The following is a 19328-nucleotide window of genomic DNA, read 5'->3' on the forward strand; positions in this document are numbered from 1 at the left end:
TTTCGTGTGTGTGTGTGTTAGGGTGACCAACTGTCAGGATTTTCCCGGATTTGTCCTGGTTTTTGTTCTTTCCATGGTGACGGGGGATTTTCTATAATTTTCAATAATGTCCTGGAATGACACACCTTCCCCTTTAAGGCTGCCATTAGCATGGCAGGAGGGAATGACATGCTTTCTTGAGGCACATCATTCCCCCACCCCGAGCTCCAATTGAGGTCTTAAAGGGGAAAGTGGCTCATTCGTGGACATTATAGAAAAGGCCCCAATTGGAGTGGATGGTGGTGGTGCAGAATGAAATCCTTTCCCCTCCTCCACTCCAATCGGGTTCTTTAAGGTGGCGGGGGAATAACGTACTTTCTGCAGGACTCAGAAAGCTGCTTCCCCCCCCCACACACACACTAGGTGTCCTCTTTTTTGGTTTCCCAAATATGGTCACCCTAGTGTGTGTGCTTGTTTTTGTGTGTTCCCCCCCCCCAACAGGTGCTGGGTTTTCCGTGGCTTTGCTCCATTTCTCTAAACTCTCAGCAATTTTGAATGTCTCATTAAAATTTCCTGATAATCTCCCTATCTTGCTGCTGCTCTGAAATCTGATATTGAATGGCTGCTGGTGTTTTTGTAGCAAGCTATATTGGTACAAATCATATATATAGTTTTCAGTGGATAAATGGTTCAGAAGGAAAATTGTGGGGCTTACAAGTTTGTAGCTTCTGGGTATCTCTCCCCCCCCTTTTTTTTTTTTACCAGACTGCAAGAGTGTGACGGTCACTGTAGCTTGCACGCAGTGAGCTAAATTTACAGAGAAGTTTACAAATGAGGATTGTTTTCAGTATTTTGGAAAAACTGGTGATCCTCCCAGTGCAACTTGCATTCTTAAGAAGCCCCCAATATTAACACAAAATGTGCAACTTGAGATTGTGGGCCACTTTACACTTTACACTTTACTTCCGTGTCCTGCACTCTGGAAGGATCGAGAAGAGATTATTTATTTATTTATTTATTACATTTTTATACCGCCCAATAGCCGAAGCTCTCTGGGCGGTTCACAAAAATTAAAACCATAATAAAACACCCAACAGGCTAAAAACACAAATGCAAGATACAGTATAAAAAGCACAACCAGGATAAAACCACGCAACAAAAATTGATATAAGATTAAAATACAGAGTTAAAACAGTAAAAATTAAATTTAAGTTAAAATTAAGTGTTAAAATACTGAGAGAATAAAAAGGTCTTCAGCTGGCGACGAAAGGAGTACAGTGTAGGCGCCAGGCGGACCTCTCTGGGGAGCTCATTCCACAACCGGGGTGCCACAGCGGAGAATTTATATGGTGAACTCTTTTTTTCCTCCTTCTGTGCCACATCAGGATTTTATGCAGAAAGGAAAAGTAGCAATTCCTTCTCATGTCCTCCCAACACTTTGTGTCTAGTTCTGTTTGATTTATTTGTTTATTTAACAGATATATAAACCACAGTTCTACCAAAAGTGCTATTGATGGAAAGCAGCCAAACTACAATATAAAATAACCTAAAACTTGAAATACAGTAAAATTGAGAAGTAGAGAACTATTCAACCTCCTAAAAATGCAATACATTTAAAATGTTTGGGCAAATAGGAAGCTTTTAACCAGAAAGTTAACAGGAATGGCACCTGTGATACCTTCCTTGGCAGGGAAATCGGAGGGCCGCCACCACAGAGAAGGACCTCTCTTTTGTAGATGCATGGTGCTCCTGCCCTGTAGGTGGATCATGGGGTAAGGTCTCCTCTCATGATCGTAATTGCATGGACAGCATGGCATGGGAGAAAGTGCTCCTTCGGAGATTTGGGGCCCAATCCCTTTAGGTTTTAAAGCTAAGCACCAGCACCTTCAATTGGACTTTGATAGTAAATAGGGAGCCAATGTAATTCCTTAAAAATTGATCCATATAGACAAGCCAGCTAGGATTCTAGCAGCCATATTCATAGAATCATAGAATAGCAGAGCTGGAAGGGGCCTACAAGGCCATCGAGTCCAACCCCCTGCTCAGTGCAGGAACCCACCCTAAAGCATCCCTGACAGATGGTTGTCCAGCTGCCTCTGGAAGGCCTGTAGTGTGCAACAGCCCACGACCTCCCTAGGTAACTGGTTCCATTGTCGTACTGCTCTAACAGTCAGGAAGTTTTTCCTGATGTCCAGCTGGAATCTGGCTTCCTTTAACTTGAGCCCGTTATTCCGTGTCCTGCACTCTGGGAGGATCGAGAAGAGATCCTGGCCCTCCTCTGTGGGACAACCTTTTAAGTATTTGAAAGAATACTTCAACTAGTATTCTGTACTAGTTGAAGCTTCCAAACCATCGTCAAGGGTACCTTCATGCATAATGCATTACACATCAATTCAACTGAAGGTTACCAGAGCATGGATCACTATAGTCTGGCTATGCCTCTCCAGGAAAAGTCACAGCTGATGAACGAGCCAAATCTGGAAAATGGTGTGCCAAGCCACTGGGGCCACTTGAGCCTCCAGTGACAATGTTGGATTAAGGAGCACTCCCAAGCTGTGCACTTACTCCTTCGGGGGGTGGGGGATGGGACTGCAACCCCATTCCAGAACTAGGAATACACCAACTTCCCGGTCCTGGGGACCATGTGTCCACAATGCTGCCATCTTGCGGTTTCAGTTTATTGACTCTCATCTAGCCCATTTCTGAGTCCAAACACTGGTTCAGCACCTACAAAGCCTTGCTTGACTCAGATGTTAAGGAGAAATAGAGCTGGGTGCCATCAGAATACTGATGGTACCGCACCCAGTGGCTTCATATCGGTGTGAAAGATCATAGGGATAAGATGGAGCTTTGTGGAACCCAACAGCTCCAATGCCATGGGGTTGAGCAGAAGTCTTCCAATAGTACTTTCTGAAATTGACCCTGACGGCAAGTCTGCAACCATAGTATAACCGTGCCCACCATCCCATAGAGCCAGTCCAGCAAAAGACCTGAACGATGATAACAAAATCTGCTGAGGGATCAAACAGAATCAATAGAGGCACCTACCCCCTCTCTCCCACCAGAGGCCATCTTCCAGTTCCAGTGAGGGTTCTTAAGAAGTGGTCTTCCAACCACCTCCTTTTACCACACATCAGGATTAATAACGACAAGGATCCACTCAGTCAACCCTGTTCAGCTTGATGACAGAAGCCAAGATGAACAAGGCTTGAGAATACAGGTGGTTGGGTGAACCTTTCCTGCACATTGTTCACATCCTCAGTCCACAACAACTAAAACTGATCCCACAAAACCCAGCCAGATGACGTTCTGGACACCTCCTCTGAAACTGCATCAATCATGTTGTCTAGGTCAGGGCAAACAGAAGCAATTTTACCTTCAGAAGAGCCTGGCAAGTTTGTCACAGCATGCCTTTGAGGGTGCCATCATATCCTTCTCAGGGTCTAGACGTATGAAGCCCTTGATCACTTGAAGGAGCGCTGCCAGGCAGAACATTCCAAGTCAGTTCCGGGATGGTTTTGGTGCAGAAACAGCCTTGGTTGTGCCCTGGTGGCTGACTTATGCCAGAGGTTGGATGGTGGGAGTACAACCCTTTCCGTCCTCCTGGATCTCTCTCTCTCTCTCTCTCTCTCTCCCTCCCTCCCCTCTTTCTTTCATTCAATAATATCAGCCATGATGTCCTTCTCGATCACCTCACTGGGGTGGATTCCGGGGAACTGTGTTATGGTGGCTCCATTCTAAATAGTTGGGTCAGTTTCAGAAGATGGGGCTGGAGGGCCACTGTTCTGCCCTGTGGAATATCACAAGGTGTCATTTTGCCCCCTGTGTTATTTAACAGCGACATGAAACCCCTGGGGGATGACATGTGAAGGGTTGGGCTGCAGTGTCACCAGTATGCAACTGAGATGCAATTTTACCTTGGTTTTCCACCTGCTAATCCCAAGGAGGGTATGCAACTCCTGAATAGGTGCTTGGAGGTGATTTGGGGATGCATGAGGGTGAACAAGCTGAAGCTTAATCCAGACAAGCAGGACATGGTTTGAATGGGAGCTCTGCTAATCTGGAGAAGGTTGCACTTCCCCTAGAAGAGGCCCACGTGTAGTTTGAAGACCTTTCTGGACTGGGGGGCAGGAGCCAGGATGCCTTTGCCAGCTGCTGTTCTTTAAAATTGATTTTGATTTTTAAAATATAGAATCATAGAATAGCAGAGTTGGAAGGGGCCTACAAGGCCATCAAGTCCAACTCCCTGCTCAATGCAGGAATCCACCCTAAAGCATCCCTGACAGATGGTTCTCCAGCTGCCTCTTGAAGGCCTCTAGTGTGGGAGAGCCCACAACCTCACCAGGCAATTGTCATGCTGCTCTAACAGTCAGGAAGTTTTTCCTGATGTCCAGCTGGAATCTGGCTTCCTGTAACTTGAGCCCGTTATTCTGTGTCCTGCACTCTGGGAGGATCGATATGTTAACTTGCAACGGATAGTGGATGTTTTATAGTGTAAGGAACAGTGCAGTCTTAAAAGGCAGCTGATTTATTTATTACATTTCTGTACTGCCCAATAGCGGAAGCTCTCTGGGCAGCTCACAACAATTTAGATATGTAAGACGTAACTAAACACGCCCACCCACCCATGATGTTGGGCTTGGTGAGGTGGCCTCCTCCTGGCCGGCCCTTCCCATCTATGTGCGCTTATTTTTCTGTGTCGAGGCCTCACCTGACAGTCCTCTTGGCGGTCTCCATTTGTCTTCCAGGGCAAGGTGGCTCAGACCGCCTGCATGTCTGCCTGCAAGCACTTGTCCACCTCGCTGATGCAGCTGCTCTTGGAAGCCGAAGTGCGGCAGCTCTCGCTGGGGGCCTTGCAGCAGTTCAACCTGGACGTGGTGGTGTGCGAACGTAAGGCTTCCCCTTGTCTGTGCGTTGGGACTGGTGCCCGGCGGGTGTGCTTTGGGAGGGGGATGGTGCATGGGCCCAGCTGCCAGGGCAGGCAGCCCGGGCACCCTCAGACTTCTTCCCTCCTCCAACCCACCAGGACTGTAACTTGCCTTCTGAGCTTGCTCCAACTGACCCACGCCCTTTCCCCACGGAACAGTCTAGTTGGCTTCAGACTAAATTTCTGAACCTGCCTGCTAGATCCACCAAAGGAAGATGCCCTTGCAGTGCTGGTTACCACCCCACCCCATCGTCAGATATTTGGAGTTCAGGTTCTTGCTCTTGACTGCAATGTTTTGTGTTTTTTTCATTAACTTCCTGCATTTCCTGCCATCTCTCACTGTGCTACCATGAGGCACCGGTCTTGCCAAATCAGCCTGCTGTTAACATTGCAGGTCTCCAGCCCATGGAAGCAGCCAAGTCCCGCTGCAGGCATACACACCGCAGGGGGGAGAAGAGTAAGGAACTGCCCTAACAGCCCCTGGAAGGTTTCCCCACAGTTCAAAGCCAGACAGGGGCCAGGTCCACCCCTGCTGTCAAACCATTTCGAATGTGGAATGAAAAGCAGGAAACGATGCTATGAAAGCGGTGTATGGATGCATGGAGGTTGTGCCCCCACAGTCGTCAGTGCACTTCAATGCCACTATAAAGCAGTCGTGTGGATCTAGCCATGATATGAGGCTTAATGTGTCACTTCATGGGCGGCAGTTTTGATGTATAAATTAATTGCATGTGCAGCCCCCCCCCCTGTTTTCGTTGGGACCGTGAGGAGGTGGTGAAGTCTTCCCTGCTGCAGTTTATTTATTTATTTATTTATTTAAAATATTTATATCCTGCCCTATATCACTAAGATCTCAGGGTGGCGTACAGATAAAAACATACAGTATAAAACAATAAATATACACAGTTAAAAACAAATTAAACCATGAGCCAAGTTAAAACAATATATAATTTAAAAGCAATAGATGCAGTTAAAACTGTTAAAACAATGTGCCAGTGAGTTTAACCATCAAAGGCTCTGTTGAAAAGCCATGTTTTTACTTGGCGTCGAAATGAAATCAATGTTCCCCTCCTTCCTTGCCCCCATATCTGCTGTTACCCCCAGGAAGAAAGCTCACCTCGGCCCCCATGGGAAGCTTCCCTCCTAAAGCTAATAGCGGGGGTGGTGGGAGGCAATTTTGGTCAAGATTGCAGCAGGGGAGGGTTAGGGTTAAACCCTGCTCCAGTTCACCACAGTCCCATTGAAAATCCTGCACCCCCTCCAGTGCCTCCCGTTAATTAAAAGAAAGCCATGTCTCATTTGCCCTTTAGTAGCTTTACCGTAAGAGGGTTAGGGCCGCAGTGTGGGGTGGGTGGGCTGCTGCTGCTGCCGCTGCTGCTGAGCTCCTCTCAGCCTGTACCTGATCCGGGCCAGCTTGGCACCTGGCGAGAGCTTGCACCTGGTTGCCCCCAGCAGAACCAGAAGGGCTCTTGCAGCCGTTTTGCCCTCCTCTATGAGGCCGAGGGAATGGATGGCTCCTGCTGCACGCTTCAGAGGCCCTTGGAATTCTAGTCAGCCAGATGCTCCGGGGCATTCAATCCCCCCCCCCCCACGGCAGGGGCTGCCAACCTGAGCGGCAGGGGCAGCCGACCTGCTGCACCCCGTCCGGCCCTGAAACGGCACGTGAGCTGGTGGAATTGAGATGGATGCTGCTGCGCTCACCTTCCGATCCGTCACTGTCAGACTCCCTGAGAAGGGCAAACGCAGACACAAGCCTTCACTGCTCCCCACCATCCATCCATCCCCCAAATCTTGTTTGTCTTGGGATTTTTGCTGACGGCATGAACAATGAGCCCGCTCTCAAAGGGTGGGGGGCGTATAACGTTCACGCAGGTCTTAGAACAAAAGCACTGCTGAGCAGCACAGGGGACCTGGACGTGCGCTGCAGGAGACGTGCCTGCCTGGGTGCTTCCACCGGCATGCAGGACTTCTCACAGCCGAGCGTGTCCTGCTCTTCTCCTACCTGACGGTTCTTGTTGCAGATGGAAGTGACGTGTTTATGGAAGAGTAAGAAACGGAAGGTGCCACTTCCCGAGTGATCTACCTTAGCTGTTTTGATGGCCTTCACAGTCCCACTGCTTGCAGCCACAGTGGCATGATTACCTCGCGCCCAAGGCACCCCGTGTAAGCCACCAGTGGAGTGAAAGGGGCTGCTCCCATTCGTTGCAATGAAGCTTGTGGATTGGGCAACTAATGAAAAATTGCCTACCTTACTAGGTTGTAAGGGAGGGGGCGTATCATTATGGTAGAGTCCCTAACAACATAAGAAGAGCCCTGATGCTGGATCAGACCAAGGGTCCGTCTCGTCCAGCACTCTGTTCACACAGTGGCCAACCAGCCATCGGCCAGGGACCAACAAAGCAGGACATGGTGCAACACCGCCCTCCCACCCATGTTCCCCAGCAACTGGTGCACACAGGCTTACTGCCTCGAATGCTGGAGATAGCACACAACCATCAGGGCTAGTAGCCATTGATAGCCTTCTCCTCCTTTAGGAAGTTATCCAACCCTCTTTTAAAGCCATCCAAATTGGTGGCCATCACTATATCCTGTGGTAGTGAGTTCCATAATTTATTTATTTATTTATTTAATTTATTTATTTATTAATTACATTTTTATACCACCCAATAGCCGAAGCTCTCTGGGCGGTTTACAAAAATCTCTCTGGGCGGTTAACCACGCGCTGTGTGAAGTTCTTCCTTTTCTCTGTCCTGAAACTCCCACCCATCAGCTTCATGGGATGACCCCATTGGGTTCTAGAGAGCAATGACAAATCTTGATAAAATAGTTAAGAGCAGAGACATCACACTGACAACAAAGGTCCGCATAGTTAAAGCAATGGTATTCCCCGTAGTAACCTATGGCTGCGAGAGCTGGACCATAAGGAAGGCCGAGCGAAGGAAGATAGATGCTTTTGAACTGTGGTGTTGGAGGAAAATTCTGAGAGTGCCTTGGACGGCAAGAAGATCAAACCAGTCCATACTCCAGGAAATAAAGCCAGACTGCTCACTTGAGGGAATGGTATTAAAGGCAAAACTGAAGTACTTTGGCCATATAATGAGAAGACAGGCTACCCTGGAGAAGAGGCTGATGCTAGGGAAAGTGGAAGGCAAAAGGAAGAGGGGCCGACCAAGGGCAAGATGGATGGATGATATTCTGGAGGTGATGGACTCAGCCTTGGGGGAGCTAGGGGTGGTGACAGCCGACAGAAAGCTCTGGCGTGGGCTGGTCCATGAAGTCACGAAGAGTCAGAAGCACCATATAATACCGCAGCCTACAGAAGGTCACTTGGCCATGATGGGGAGGAGGACCTTCTCAACTGTGGCTCCCATCACGGGGAATCATCTCCCTCAGGAGATCAAGTGGGCTCGTAGTGCAGCGTGTTTCTGGCAATGACTGAAGGCAATACTTGTTTGCCCAGTAGCCGAAGCCCTTGGGCAATTACATTTCCATCCCGTTGGTACAGAGCCAGCATTGTTCAGATCAGTAGACAAAACTGCCATAAACAAGACTCAACAACCCACATTGCTCTCAAAAAATTTTGGTGGCAAAAAATTCTCTCCTGCCACCTTAAAAGACTATATGAAGGGTTTAATCTCTTGAGCTGATCCAGCCGGCCATAAAGCAGTAGAATGAATGTCTAATACTAGAAATGTCCCACGGGTTGTGCTTTCTACTTATCTATCAAAAAATTGGGAGCAGATGGCACTCAGAGTGGGGGTATCAAGTGGTGACACCCCCACTCTACTGCTGTCCCCTCTCTCCACTCACCTTTGAGTTGGACCTGGATTGAATTGTATCTCATCCCCACCCCACCCCCGTGTCCCCTTGTGGCCAGGCAGGAAGAAGCTCTGCATCTGGACAACCTCCTGTCAGGGATGCTCTAGGGTGGATTCCTGCACTGAGTGGGGGGTTGGACTCAAATGGCCTTAGAGGCCCCTTCCAACTCTACTATTCTATGATTCTATGATCTCTTTGGCTGCAGAAGGACACTTCCCCCGCCCTCCAGGGCCCAGCAACCTACCTGAGGCAGTGGGGAAGGCCATGGAGAAAGCGGGGAGCGCTCCCAACACCCAGTGGAGAGCTTTGGCTATGGGGCGGTATATAAATGTAATAAATACATAAATTTAGCCTCTGACCCTGCTGGGGACCAGCACTATTTCCCTGCATGAGAAGCTGGAGCTGTGATCCCAGTTCCCTGCCTGGTGGGAATGGATGCCACCTCCCCGTTCTTCTACTGCAGGAGGTCACATGTGTGGGCCCTGGGGTGGGGGGACAGAGGGAGAAGGAAGAGGAGGAGGCACCAGCAGGCGCTTGCATTTGCAAGGCGTTGATCATTTTCTCTTTGAGTTGATGGACATCTTTGTCCTTCACTTATAGATTCATGTTGATGAGGTTGAGCCATGGGATGAGGGTTTTCTTGCTCTTCCAGTTCTCGTTGGGAGAAAGGAAAAGCAGAAGGTAGACCCAACCAGGAGATGGCAACATCCCAAGTGGAAAGGCTGCCCTCTAGACCCTTAGAAGAATGGGGATTTGCAGAGGGTATCCCTCCCCGCCCCACGCTTTTCAGCCTGTAACACACAGGGGTCTCTCTCTGCATATGTCTTGCTTCTGTTTTATAGCTTATGAAAGGGAAAAAACGCCCCTTGCGTATAGTCAACCCATGTGGGTCTTTCTCTCCCCCCCACCCCAATTCTATTGAGCTCTTTTTCTTCCTTGCCCTTTGTAAAAGGCTTAGCTGTTCCTATTCCTCAGCCCTGCCTTTGGGAGAACGTTTTGGGAAAGAGGTTAGAGTCCCCCTGTAACCCGCCCTGGCTGGGTGGCCCCTGCCTGTAGGCCTTGCGAAGACATTACTTCTTTGGCCTGAACGCAAGTCTTCCAGCCCTCCAGCCTGCCACGGGCCTTTGTCCCGAGACCAGCGCTATTCTCTGGCGATTTTCTGCTCCAGGGGCCGAGCTGTAGGTGGCTTGCTCCATCTCGCCCCGCTTACAGGGATGGCACGGCAAAGGGATCAAGCGGTTTCCTGGGCAATGCCCCACTGGGCTCTTGGGCCGCCGTGTGCTAATCGTAGTGACACCTGACAGAGGAGGCGAAAGGGAAGAACTGGCTGTGCCCTCCTTTGCTGGGTGGTGGCGTGAATTAAGCAGCAGGCTCTGTACCCTCTGTATCCTCTGCCAGTGAACGGCAAGTGTGTGTTCAAAGTATGACCCCTGGCTGTTGACAGGGGCACCGGGCACATTCCTGGAACATTGTCCCATCAGGCTGTGGCCTCTTGAGGCTTAACAGGTTCGCCGTGATATGATGCCCATGCTGAGCTGTCGTCGGCCTGTGGCGGCTGCCCCCAACGGCTCCTGCTAGCAGGACTGAGACGGAGGTCCAGGCAGAGAAGGACTCTAGAACGGTGCTGGCCAGAGGCTAAGAGCGAACGACAAGGGCGAGCACAGGCATGAGCCAAAATGACCCGCCGTCAGGTCTCTCAGGGAAGGATGAGCACGCTCCGGTTGGTTCCTACAGTCCAGTGGGAGGAAGCAGGAGGAGGAGCGCCAGAGCACCGTAGCCAGCGCATGCCTTGCAGGGCAAAGGTCCCAGGTCCAGTAGTCGCTGGTAGCATCTCCACTTGGAAAAGGAGCTCAGGGCGCACGGGGCTAGCGGAGACCGTTCTCTTCCATGGCCAAGCGCTACCAATGCTGGGCTCAATGGACCAGCTGCCTGACTCATTAGGTAAGGCAACTGCCTGCATTTATATGCTCCACCCTCGCTGCATGCAAGCATCACGTTCTATAAGGGAGGGTGACCCAAGGGCACCAGCAGGACCTGAGTACCTGGCAAAGTTACCCTGGGCAAAGAATGGCAGCCTGTCATAGAAGGATTCCTCCTTAGCAGTTGGCCAACTGCCTGCCTCAGAGGAGGAGCCATGCAAAGTGGCAGCAGCAGCAGCAGCAGCAACAGCAACATGGCCTCATCAGAACCCCCGACTGATCAGCCAGTGTCGAGAAGCCGAACATGAAACACGCTGCCAAAGACAAGTTCCCAGTCCATGGACACATGATCCTGTGAAGGTAACAGGCGTGTGATGTAGACTATTGTGAATTTATATTCACGTGGGTCATTGTACCTCTGAAAGGAACCGAATTAACAGGTTGACAAGTAAAGACGATGGAGCACACTGATTTGAGTGCTAAACAATGTGCTTATAGTGCACAACCCATTGGGAAGTTCATTTGTCACAGATGATCTCATGTTTTCATGTAGTTAATTCATTTGAACATAACAGCCTGCTTCAATCCCAGATTCGGGTACAAGTAGCATCTGAGAAAGAGAACGTATTTAGAGAATCTCACAGTTACAAAACTAAATGAAACATGTGCTAAAGCTCATGATAAGATCTTTGATCATCATAATATCGTAGCTAATGTTCTTTGTACTGCCCCAGTAACACTGAAACAACATCTTGTGAAGTCTCGGTTGAATGATAGCAAATTCTGGACGCAGGAATGTCTAATTCATAAAGGGGAGGGTGCAGTTAAGGGTGCTGTCTATAAAATTGAGTGTTTATGATGTTGCGCCATTTGCAATGGTGAAACCAGAAGACTTTTCCTGAAAAGACACAAGGAGCACCTGGCTGATATTTAGCACAACGAGAGATGTGCTCGATCATGATCTCGTCACATGAGGGAGAAACAGGCTGGTAGGCCAGGCCCAGTCAAGAGCTCCGTGCTGGCAATTCAACGGAACCTCCAAGGGAGAAGGATTGAGGAGGCCACGTTTATGGATCTATGGACACCTGTGCCAAGGTGAAGGGTGGCACGAATTAAACCATGATGTGTATTGATGCAGCTGGATGGGTTTTTAACACAGGTGCTGATTGTCAATTATCCCCCCCCCCCTTTCTGGCTTGTTTATGGTCTGTTCCTGATTGGGTTTGGCTCACTTTGTAAGTGGTATTGTAGTGTACACTTGCTTGTGGCTGAAAGCTGGCATTTTATGGTGAAATGTCTCACATTTTAAAAATCTGTTTATAAAAAAATAATCTTTCAAAATGTTTAAACTGGATGTGCAATTGTAGCCTGTTGCTGAGCTAGCATAATAATCTAAAAAGAGTCTGGAACTACTGTCAGGTGAGTTCAACTAGTTGCCAACACCAAAATACCAGTTTGTAACAATAGGTTGGCTCTATTCTTTGTGTGGTCGTTTTCTAGAAAACCAGAGAAAGAATCCCTCCTGTGCGCACCCCCCAAGCCCCGGCTTTAGACTTTTACCCTAAACCTTAATAAGCGAGGAGACGTCAACGTCGGAAACGTGCATTCGTTGGCTCCTAATGAGTGGTTGGAATGATTTAAGAACCTCTCACCTGGACAGGCTTCTGTCTATCCAGTTTTCCAGGTATTGGGAGGAGCTACAAGTTGCCAGTCCTGCAATGAGTCACTCGTTCTCAGCCTCCCAGGTCACCAAAACCCTCCATGTGATGCTGTATTGCTAAGGCTGGCTCAAGTAACCCAAGCATTCATTCAGGGCCCCAATAAAGTGAAAGAGAAAATTGAAGGTGCCCCCCAGGGATGCTTTGGAAGGTCTCAGAGGGTGCTGTGGCAGAACACGGTGTGCCATGAAGCCGCCTAAGGTGATGCTACTTCGGGAGCAACCTTGTATGTTTCGCTTGACTCAAAGTTCTGACTCGGCGACGCTCGCTGTCCCGGGCAATTCCACCAACCAGCCAATGACATGTAGATGCATAATCAGGGAATTAAATGTGAGTCTCCTATGATCTGTTTGCCAGTGAAGCAGGAATCTTACCTTGAAGATGAGGTGGTATTGTCATGCCTACCTACAACCGCTGAATTAAAGAGGAGGTGGTGGCCAAGACCATCTTAAATTCAAGCCATACTAGACTTCCTTTTCCTGTGCTGTATGTGCTTTAAACAATTGGATATGAAATTATTCATTTGAACGTAAAGCTTTGGACACCGTCGAAGGAAGGGGCTCTCCTTGGAGAAGGGACGCTCCTCGATGCTTATTGCTGTCCACTGCTAGTTAACCGGCTGCCTTCAAAATAAACTGATATTCTACACAGCGGTGTTGCTTCTCCCCATTTTCTGTGCTTTGTGAAACGATATCATATCAGATAAGTTATTCTGCGTCAACATAATTAATGGAGCAGCTTGGCTTATTTATTTTTGACAAATGTGCATAGATCATGGTGACAGGCATGAAGTTAGAAAATTCCTCGAGTGCCCCCAAATATAAATAGCTTTCGGAACTGAAAAGGGTTTCACAGCTGAAGATTTTATTGTGTTGAGAGGAAAAGTTTTTTCCATTGACCGCCCCCCCCCCAACACACTTTCCCTCCACCCCCCAAATGCTTTTCTTCTTTGCAAATTGTTTGTCCATTCACAAAACAAATACTTCGGAGCCCAGTGAGGCTCATGGGAATAAATTTCAGGTCGAATTAGTACAGTTTCCTTGCTGTCAGGATGGTGGAATTAATGGTGTTTTGATGACACAAATTTTGAAGGGTGAACAAAAAGCCCGAAGGGAGGGAGACCTGACTCCTTAGAAGTGCGGCCCTCCTCCCCCCCCGCTGCTGTTGTCCTCGCTGTCATCCGTCTGCCAATCTCCCTGTCCATGGTTAGTTAAAGGCGCTTTTTATGCTCTCTTCTTTCCCACAGAGTTTGCCAGATCCGGGCCAGTGCCTGGGTTCCAAGGGGACACACTGCAGTTGGCCTTCATCGACTTGAGACAAGTACGTCTTTGTGTTCTTGTTTTTTGTGTTTCTTTTAAGATGTGTGACTGAAGACCATCAGGTCTTACGGAAGGGAGACGGGAGGAGGGGGCGCGGTTGGCGGGCCGGGCCGGAGACCTCTATTCCTCTCCACCTCCACCACTGCCATCAACCCGCCCAGTTCCTGGAGGGTGCGTCCACCTTTGCGGTGTAGTTATCTGGACCTCTTGCACTGATGGAAGTAGGAGAGAGGTGGTGGTGGTGGTGGTGGGTGGCCTGGTGAGAAAATGGGGGCAGCCATGACTACAGGCCCTGGGTGCGTTGAGTTCTCCTGGGCCCCTACCAAAGTGGCAGGAAGGTGATTTTGGCTTGCTCTGTATGGACACGGATGCAGAGGCTGCTAACAGAAGAACCGCTGATGCAGAGGCTGCTCCTGCGGGCCTGACTTTTTGTGTGCGCATAATGCCCGGGGGAGGGATTTGCATTCTGCAGTGTGTGTGTGTGTGTGTGTGTGTGTGTCATGGGCATATGTCTGGGGAGGGCTAATGTTCTTTCTTTCTCACAGGCACAGCCTCTAGTCCCAAATTATAAAGCATCTCTTTATCAAGACGGTTACAAAAGGCTCCGCCCATTGAAGGGACCGCCTTGTTCGTTGTGGTGGGTAATAGGATGTCCCTGGGGATTGGCAAGCTCACATAGGCAGGAAAGAGGCCATTTTCCAGCCAGTCATTTGTTATGGAGGGAAATGGGGTGGGGGTGGGGGTTAATATACCAGTCTGTGTGGGGTGTGTGATTGGGGGGGGGGGTCTAGCTTCTGTCATCTCTTGGCACTGAAGATGGATGGGGTAGGATAGAAGGTCTGAATGAGGCAAGATGCAATGACTGATGCCCTTTTTCATTAAAACAATCTTTGTCCATTAAAGGCACCCCGCTTTGTCTCAGCTGCCATGATGATGCAGTGCCGTTGGTTTCTAAGGCTGACGTAGGCTTGCATTCTGAATGGCACTCTCTGGATCACGGGGTGTCTCTGAAACCTTCACCAACCCCCTTGGATTGATCAGCTTCATTCTCTTCCCCTCCCTCCACCTCCCCACCATCCCATTCTGTGCCAAGGCGGCTTTCAGCCTCTCTAAAGCAGAGCGATCGCTCATCCCAGAACACCTTTCATCCTAGAATGTGTGACAGTGTGGACCTGGGAACGCAAGCCGTCTGCTTCCTGGTCCGGAGTGGCCATTTTGCCTTGTTCCCAAACTTTTCATGAAACGATTCCAAATATCATGGAGGAAAGAGAGGAGCCCCATTTTGAACTGGAACAGAAGAGCTGATGTTGCCACCGTGGCTTAGACCAGTGGCCCAGCCAGATCAGACAGTGACCGGTGAGAAGCCACAAGGAAGTCTACAAGCAGAGCATGGCGGAGACTTGTGGTGCTCCACTAGCGTTGTGGTCAAGCCTCCTCTTGTGGAACATGCAGTTCCTTTCTCAGACTAACCACCAGTAGGACCTAGTGTCTGTGTATTTATATCATCCTTTTAAAAGCTGTTCATAAATTTGCCATTGCAGCACGTGGCAGCCATCCCTTCGGTAGGTCTGGCTTTCTGCTCCTGCTCTCGGCAGCCTCTTGGAGATATGTGCTTGCTTATTTTTTTTATCCGCTGTGGCCATCCCATCCCAAATTGCTGAGAGGTGGTGCTACAATTTTGTGTGAGCCATGTTGCTGCTCCCCAAAGGCGCACAATCTGACCTAACCAGTGTTGAGCTACAGATGGCTTTTGGACAGTCATGACCTATGTCCATTGAGTGCTCATGAGGAACCCATTGGTGCACACAAGTTCTGTAGGAATACAGTAGGGAAAAATGGCTGAATTATCCAATCACAATAGGCGAAGAGAGGGGAAAATACAATAACCTCTTGGATTCGCAGAGGGCAGCCTGGTTCTGAAGGCATATAGTCAGCTGAGGAGAGAAATGCTGAGAAAGTGGACATACAGTATTTTAATGCTGGTTTGGTTTTGTGAGCTGTGAGCTGCCTAGAGAACGTGTGTTATGGGGCAGCTCTAGGAATACAGTAAATAAAATAAATAAATAAATGTTTGAAAGGCTCTTGAAGGGGTTACTTTGCTAGTAAAGGAGGAGGTTAACAAGCTGTATTACAAGTATCCATTTTATGATTGGGTCCTTGTGTTTCCTTGGCAATTTTCCTCTGTCCTTCCACATCCCACCCCATCTCAGTCTTATTCACAATGGTCTGTTCCCCGATCCCAGTGCTTTTGGGGTGTTCTTCTTTCCTGTCAGTGCTGGAAAGGTGTCTTGTATGTAGAAGGCTTAGTTCTCATGAGCGACTCCAGGAAGCAACAACTGAAGCTTTTACTGTTGTGAGAACAATATGTGGAATTCCACATGCAGTGATTTCTCAGAAGACCATCCTATGTCCTTTGATGCGGGCCTGTGTACGTGTGGAAGAGATCCTGAGTCATGGCAGCCTGTCATGCGGGGAACGTTTCCTTGTGTGGTTCTGTGTGTTTCCTTCCCTGAAGTCCAATGTGGAATAACTGGAAATTTGGGGAGAAGATAGAGAGGGAAAACAGCCTTAGATGTAGAGTGAGAAGCATTCTGATTAAAAAGAGAGAGAAAGCAAGAGCTGATATTTTCAAAAGTATACTGGGCACGAACATTCAAAGTTAGGCACTTCAGCCTTATTGATTCCATTGGGAGAAAGCTAAATATATGCTTAATTCTTTGATTAAATTGTAGAGGCTTTGGCTGAATTGTACCTGTTGCTGTGTATTAATCACTGACACATACTGATTCATCTTATCTACGTAACATTCACAACTGTTATGGATAGCATGATATACTACATTAAGAAGAGTCTGGTATTACAAAGTTTAACTAAATTTCAAAATGTATTAGTAATCATCATCATCATGATTATTATATTTGTTTGTAGCCTTTTGCCCAACACTGGGCCGATAATATTGTGGTCTATCAATTATGTTGTAAGGGTGTTTGTTTTTTCAAGTTTTCTCTTGAAGCAGGAGTTTCTTCGGTTCCTATCTGATAACGGTGACCTTGGTGTATGTTTTTAAAGGCCTACAGTGCTATGGCTTCCTCTTTTCAAGTTGCTTTCTCCCTACCGCACCCTTAGAATATACTTTACTTATATTATTTATTATTAATAAAAGTTTATGTGTCTTAGGAAAGAGCTGCTTTGTGCCTTCAACTCTTAACATGGCATTGTGGTTTTGCACATCCTCTTTTACACATGTATACCCGTAAATCCTGAAATATAGGGAGTCTTTTGCAAAGGTGTGGCGGTATACGCGGCAGATCGTACACTGTCCTTTGACAAAGTACGGAAATTAGCTCACTGACAAAGATTAAGAGTGAGCAATATAAGTTTGATATTACCATCAATGCTTACAGAAAGAAGAGGGCTTGATTAGTATTCCAATCCCCCATGACTGGGACCGGCAAACTATTCCTAATCATAGAGACAGAGAAAGGAGAGAGAGAGGCGGGGAGCTTTAGTTCTCCCCATCAGGAGCAGGCAGGGGGCTTGAGAAACGCCAAGGCCCAGCTTGGGAAGCTGTGTGGAGCAGAGGAAATCTGGTGTTTCGTGGCAAAGGGGGGGGGGGCTGCACAAGGGGCCAAATGGCTGGATTTAAAGCGAAACCGAGTCAAAGTTGAAATATTTGCCTGGTTTCAGAGTAAGGGGAAAACCCAAGGGGAACTCGCTTCCCAGCTGGTTACAAATACCTGGGAACACACTGCAGGTGCAGGCTGCCCTCTGGTCTACAGCCTTTTGGTCATGAATTTAAAAAAGGTGTGATCTCTCTGGCTGCCGGGAGGCCTTGGTGCACCGAGGTGATGACAGGGAGACCCAAAGGTGATGGCAGGGAGACTGTAGAGCTGGCTAAGATGTTATTAGGGAGCCTTGAGGCACACCCAGTTTGCTTGCAAAAAATAAAATTTGGAATGGAGAACTCTGAAGAAAGGGTTCCCCTTGGATGATTACTATTCGAAGGATAATAGCAAACATGGAGACAAGCAAGGCAGCTTGAGGCAAGGAGGCAAGGGAAAGAAGCTAGCCCTGTGTGTGTGTGTGTGTGTGTGTGTGTGTGTGTGTGTGTGTGTGTAGGTCTGTGTTTGGCTTGAGGCCTAGGAATACCTCAGCACGATGCCCTTGCTTGCCCCCCCACCCTCCCCCTTGAGCTCAGTCCACAGCCCCAGCTGCCACCCCACCCCACTGCGAGAGACACAGTGGCCCTGTAAGTCCCAAGATGGTAGGCCACCTGAACGTGGCTACGCACACCCATTGGAAATATCCTCACACCCCTCTTGTGATGAGCCGCAAGGCTCCCAGTATCCGTGGGTGACCACGTTGAAATGGGGTGGGGTGGAGGATGGAGCAGTGGGCTAGGCGGCGGAGCAGCACAAAAGCCTTTCTTCTGAGAGACAGGCGGAGAAGCTCTGTCTGGCAAAGCCTCTGAGCACCAAAGGCAGAGCGAGAGGAGGAACTCTGGCCCCGGAAATGGAGGTCAGGCCCCAGACTGGAAGAGGGAGAGTGCAAGGGAAGAACCCGGCAGACCTCGCGACAGACGCTGGAGCTGCATGGTGGGGGCCCCAGTTCAAGGGCGCTGAGAATACTACAGGCTGAGAGCGCAAAAAGGAGCGATGACTTTGGGCAGACGAAGGATAGAATGCAGCAAGGATACATTTGCTGGTCTCAGGGATGGAATAAACACCCTCCTTTTGCTAGCCGGCTAATTGATGAAGTTAAGGCTAGTGGGCTAAGCGGGTACGGAGAGGCATTTTGGATAAAGTTCTTCTGATTATGCTTTATTGGTCTGTTCTGGTTTGTAGCTGCAGCTGTGTTGCAGGCTTTTTAGTACTGTCTAAGTCAGATGTTTTATTGTTGGTGTTCCTTGCTTTTACGAATTTGTGCTCTTTTATTGCTGCATCGGTTTTTTATTATATCGGATTTCATTGTTGCAAGCCTCCTTGGGAGGGATCCTCCCTTGAAAGAATATTTTAAAAGAAATAAAAATAAAGGGGGTCAAAAAGGGTGCCAAGGTGGTGTTTCAAACCACCCTTTCATCTTGAGGTGAGGATGCTTCACGATTGGACCGTGTTTCTTCCCAAGGCTACAGATGGGCCAATTGACCTTGACCAGGGCAGTGACATCGGGCGGGATGCAATAGAATCATAGAATCATAGAATCATAGAATAGCAGAGTTGGAAGGGGCCTACAAGGCCATCGAGTCCAACCCCCTGCTCAATGCAGGAATCCACCCTAAAGCATCCCTGACAGATGGTTGTCCAGCTGCCTCTTGAATGCCTCTAGTGTGGGAGAGCCCACAACCTCCCTAGGTAGCTGATTCCACCATCGCACTGCTCTAACAGTCAGGAAGTTTTTCCTGATGTCCAGCTGGAATCTGGCTTCCTTTAAATACTGCCGCTTTGCTTCCGCTCATTTCATTGGCGCAGCGGGACCCAGCGCCAATGCAACAGGGGGTTAGCACTAACCCCGGAAATGAGCAGAAAGACTCATTTCCAAATCGGGACAGGACGGTAGCCCTCGCTTCTGCAGGCTCTGCTGACCTGCCCGGTTCCAGAGATAAGTGTTTGCACTCATTTCAGATTCCCCGTTGCGTAGTGGTAGGTCT

The 19328-nt window shown here is 48.7% G+C and overlaps 1 protein-coding gene across 1 annotated transcript in view; it reads left to right on the forward strand.

Moving 5' to 3' along the window:
• The window catches only part of EXOC6B (exocyst complex component 6B), a 279150-nt gene that overhangs the window by 191052 nt on the left and 68770 nt on the right, over window positions 1-19328 (forward strand). The window contains exons 19-20 of the mRNA XM_063135856.1: window positions 4728-4869; window positions 13609-13682. Of these exons, the coding sequence (XP_062991926.1) occupies window positions 4728-4869; window positions 13609-13682 (216 nt within the window). The remainder of the gene's footprint in view (window positions 1-4727; window positions 4870-13608; window positions 13683-19328) is intronic.

Source organism: Elgaria multicarinata, chromosome 10 (genome assembly GCF_023053635.1).
Source record: "Elgaria multicarinata webbii isolate HBS135686 ecotype San Diego chromosome 10, rElgMul1.1.pri, whole genome shotgun sequence".
In the NCBI taxonomy this organism is placed as follows: domain Eukaryota; kingdom Metazoa; phylum Chordata; class Lepidosauria; order Squamata; family Anguidae; genus Elgaria; species Elgaria multicarinata.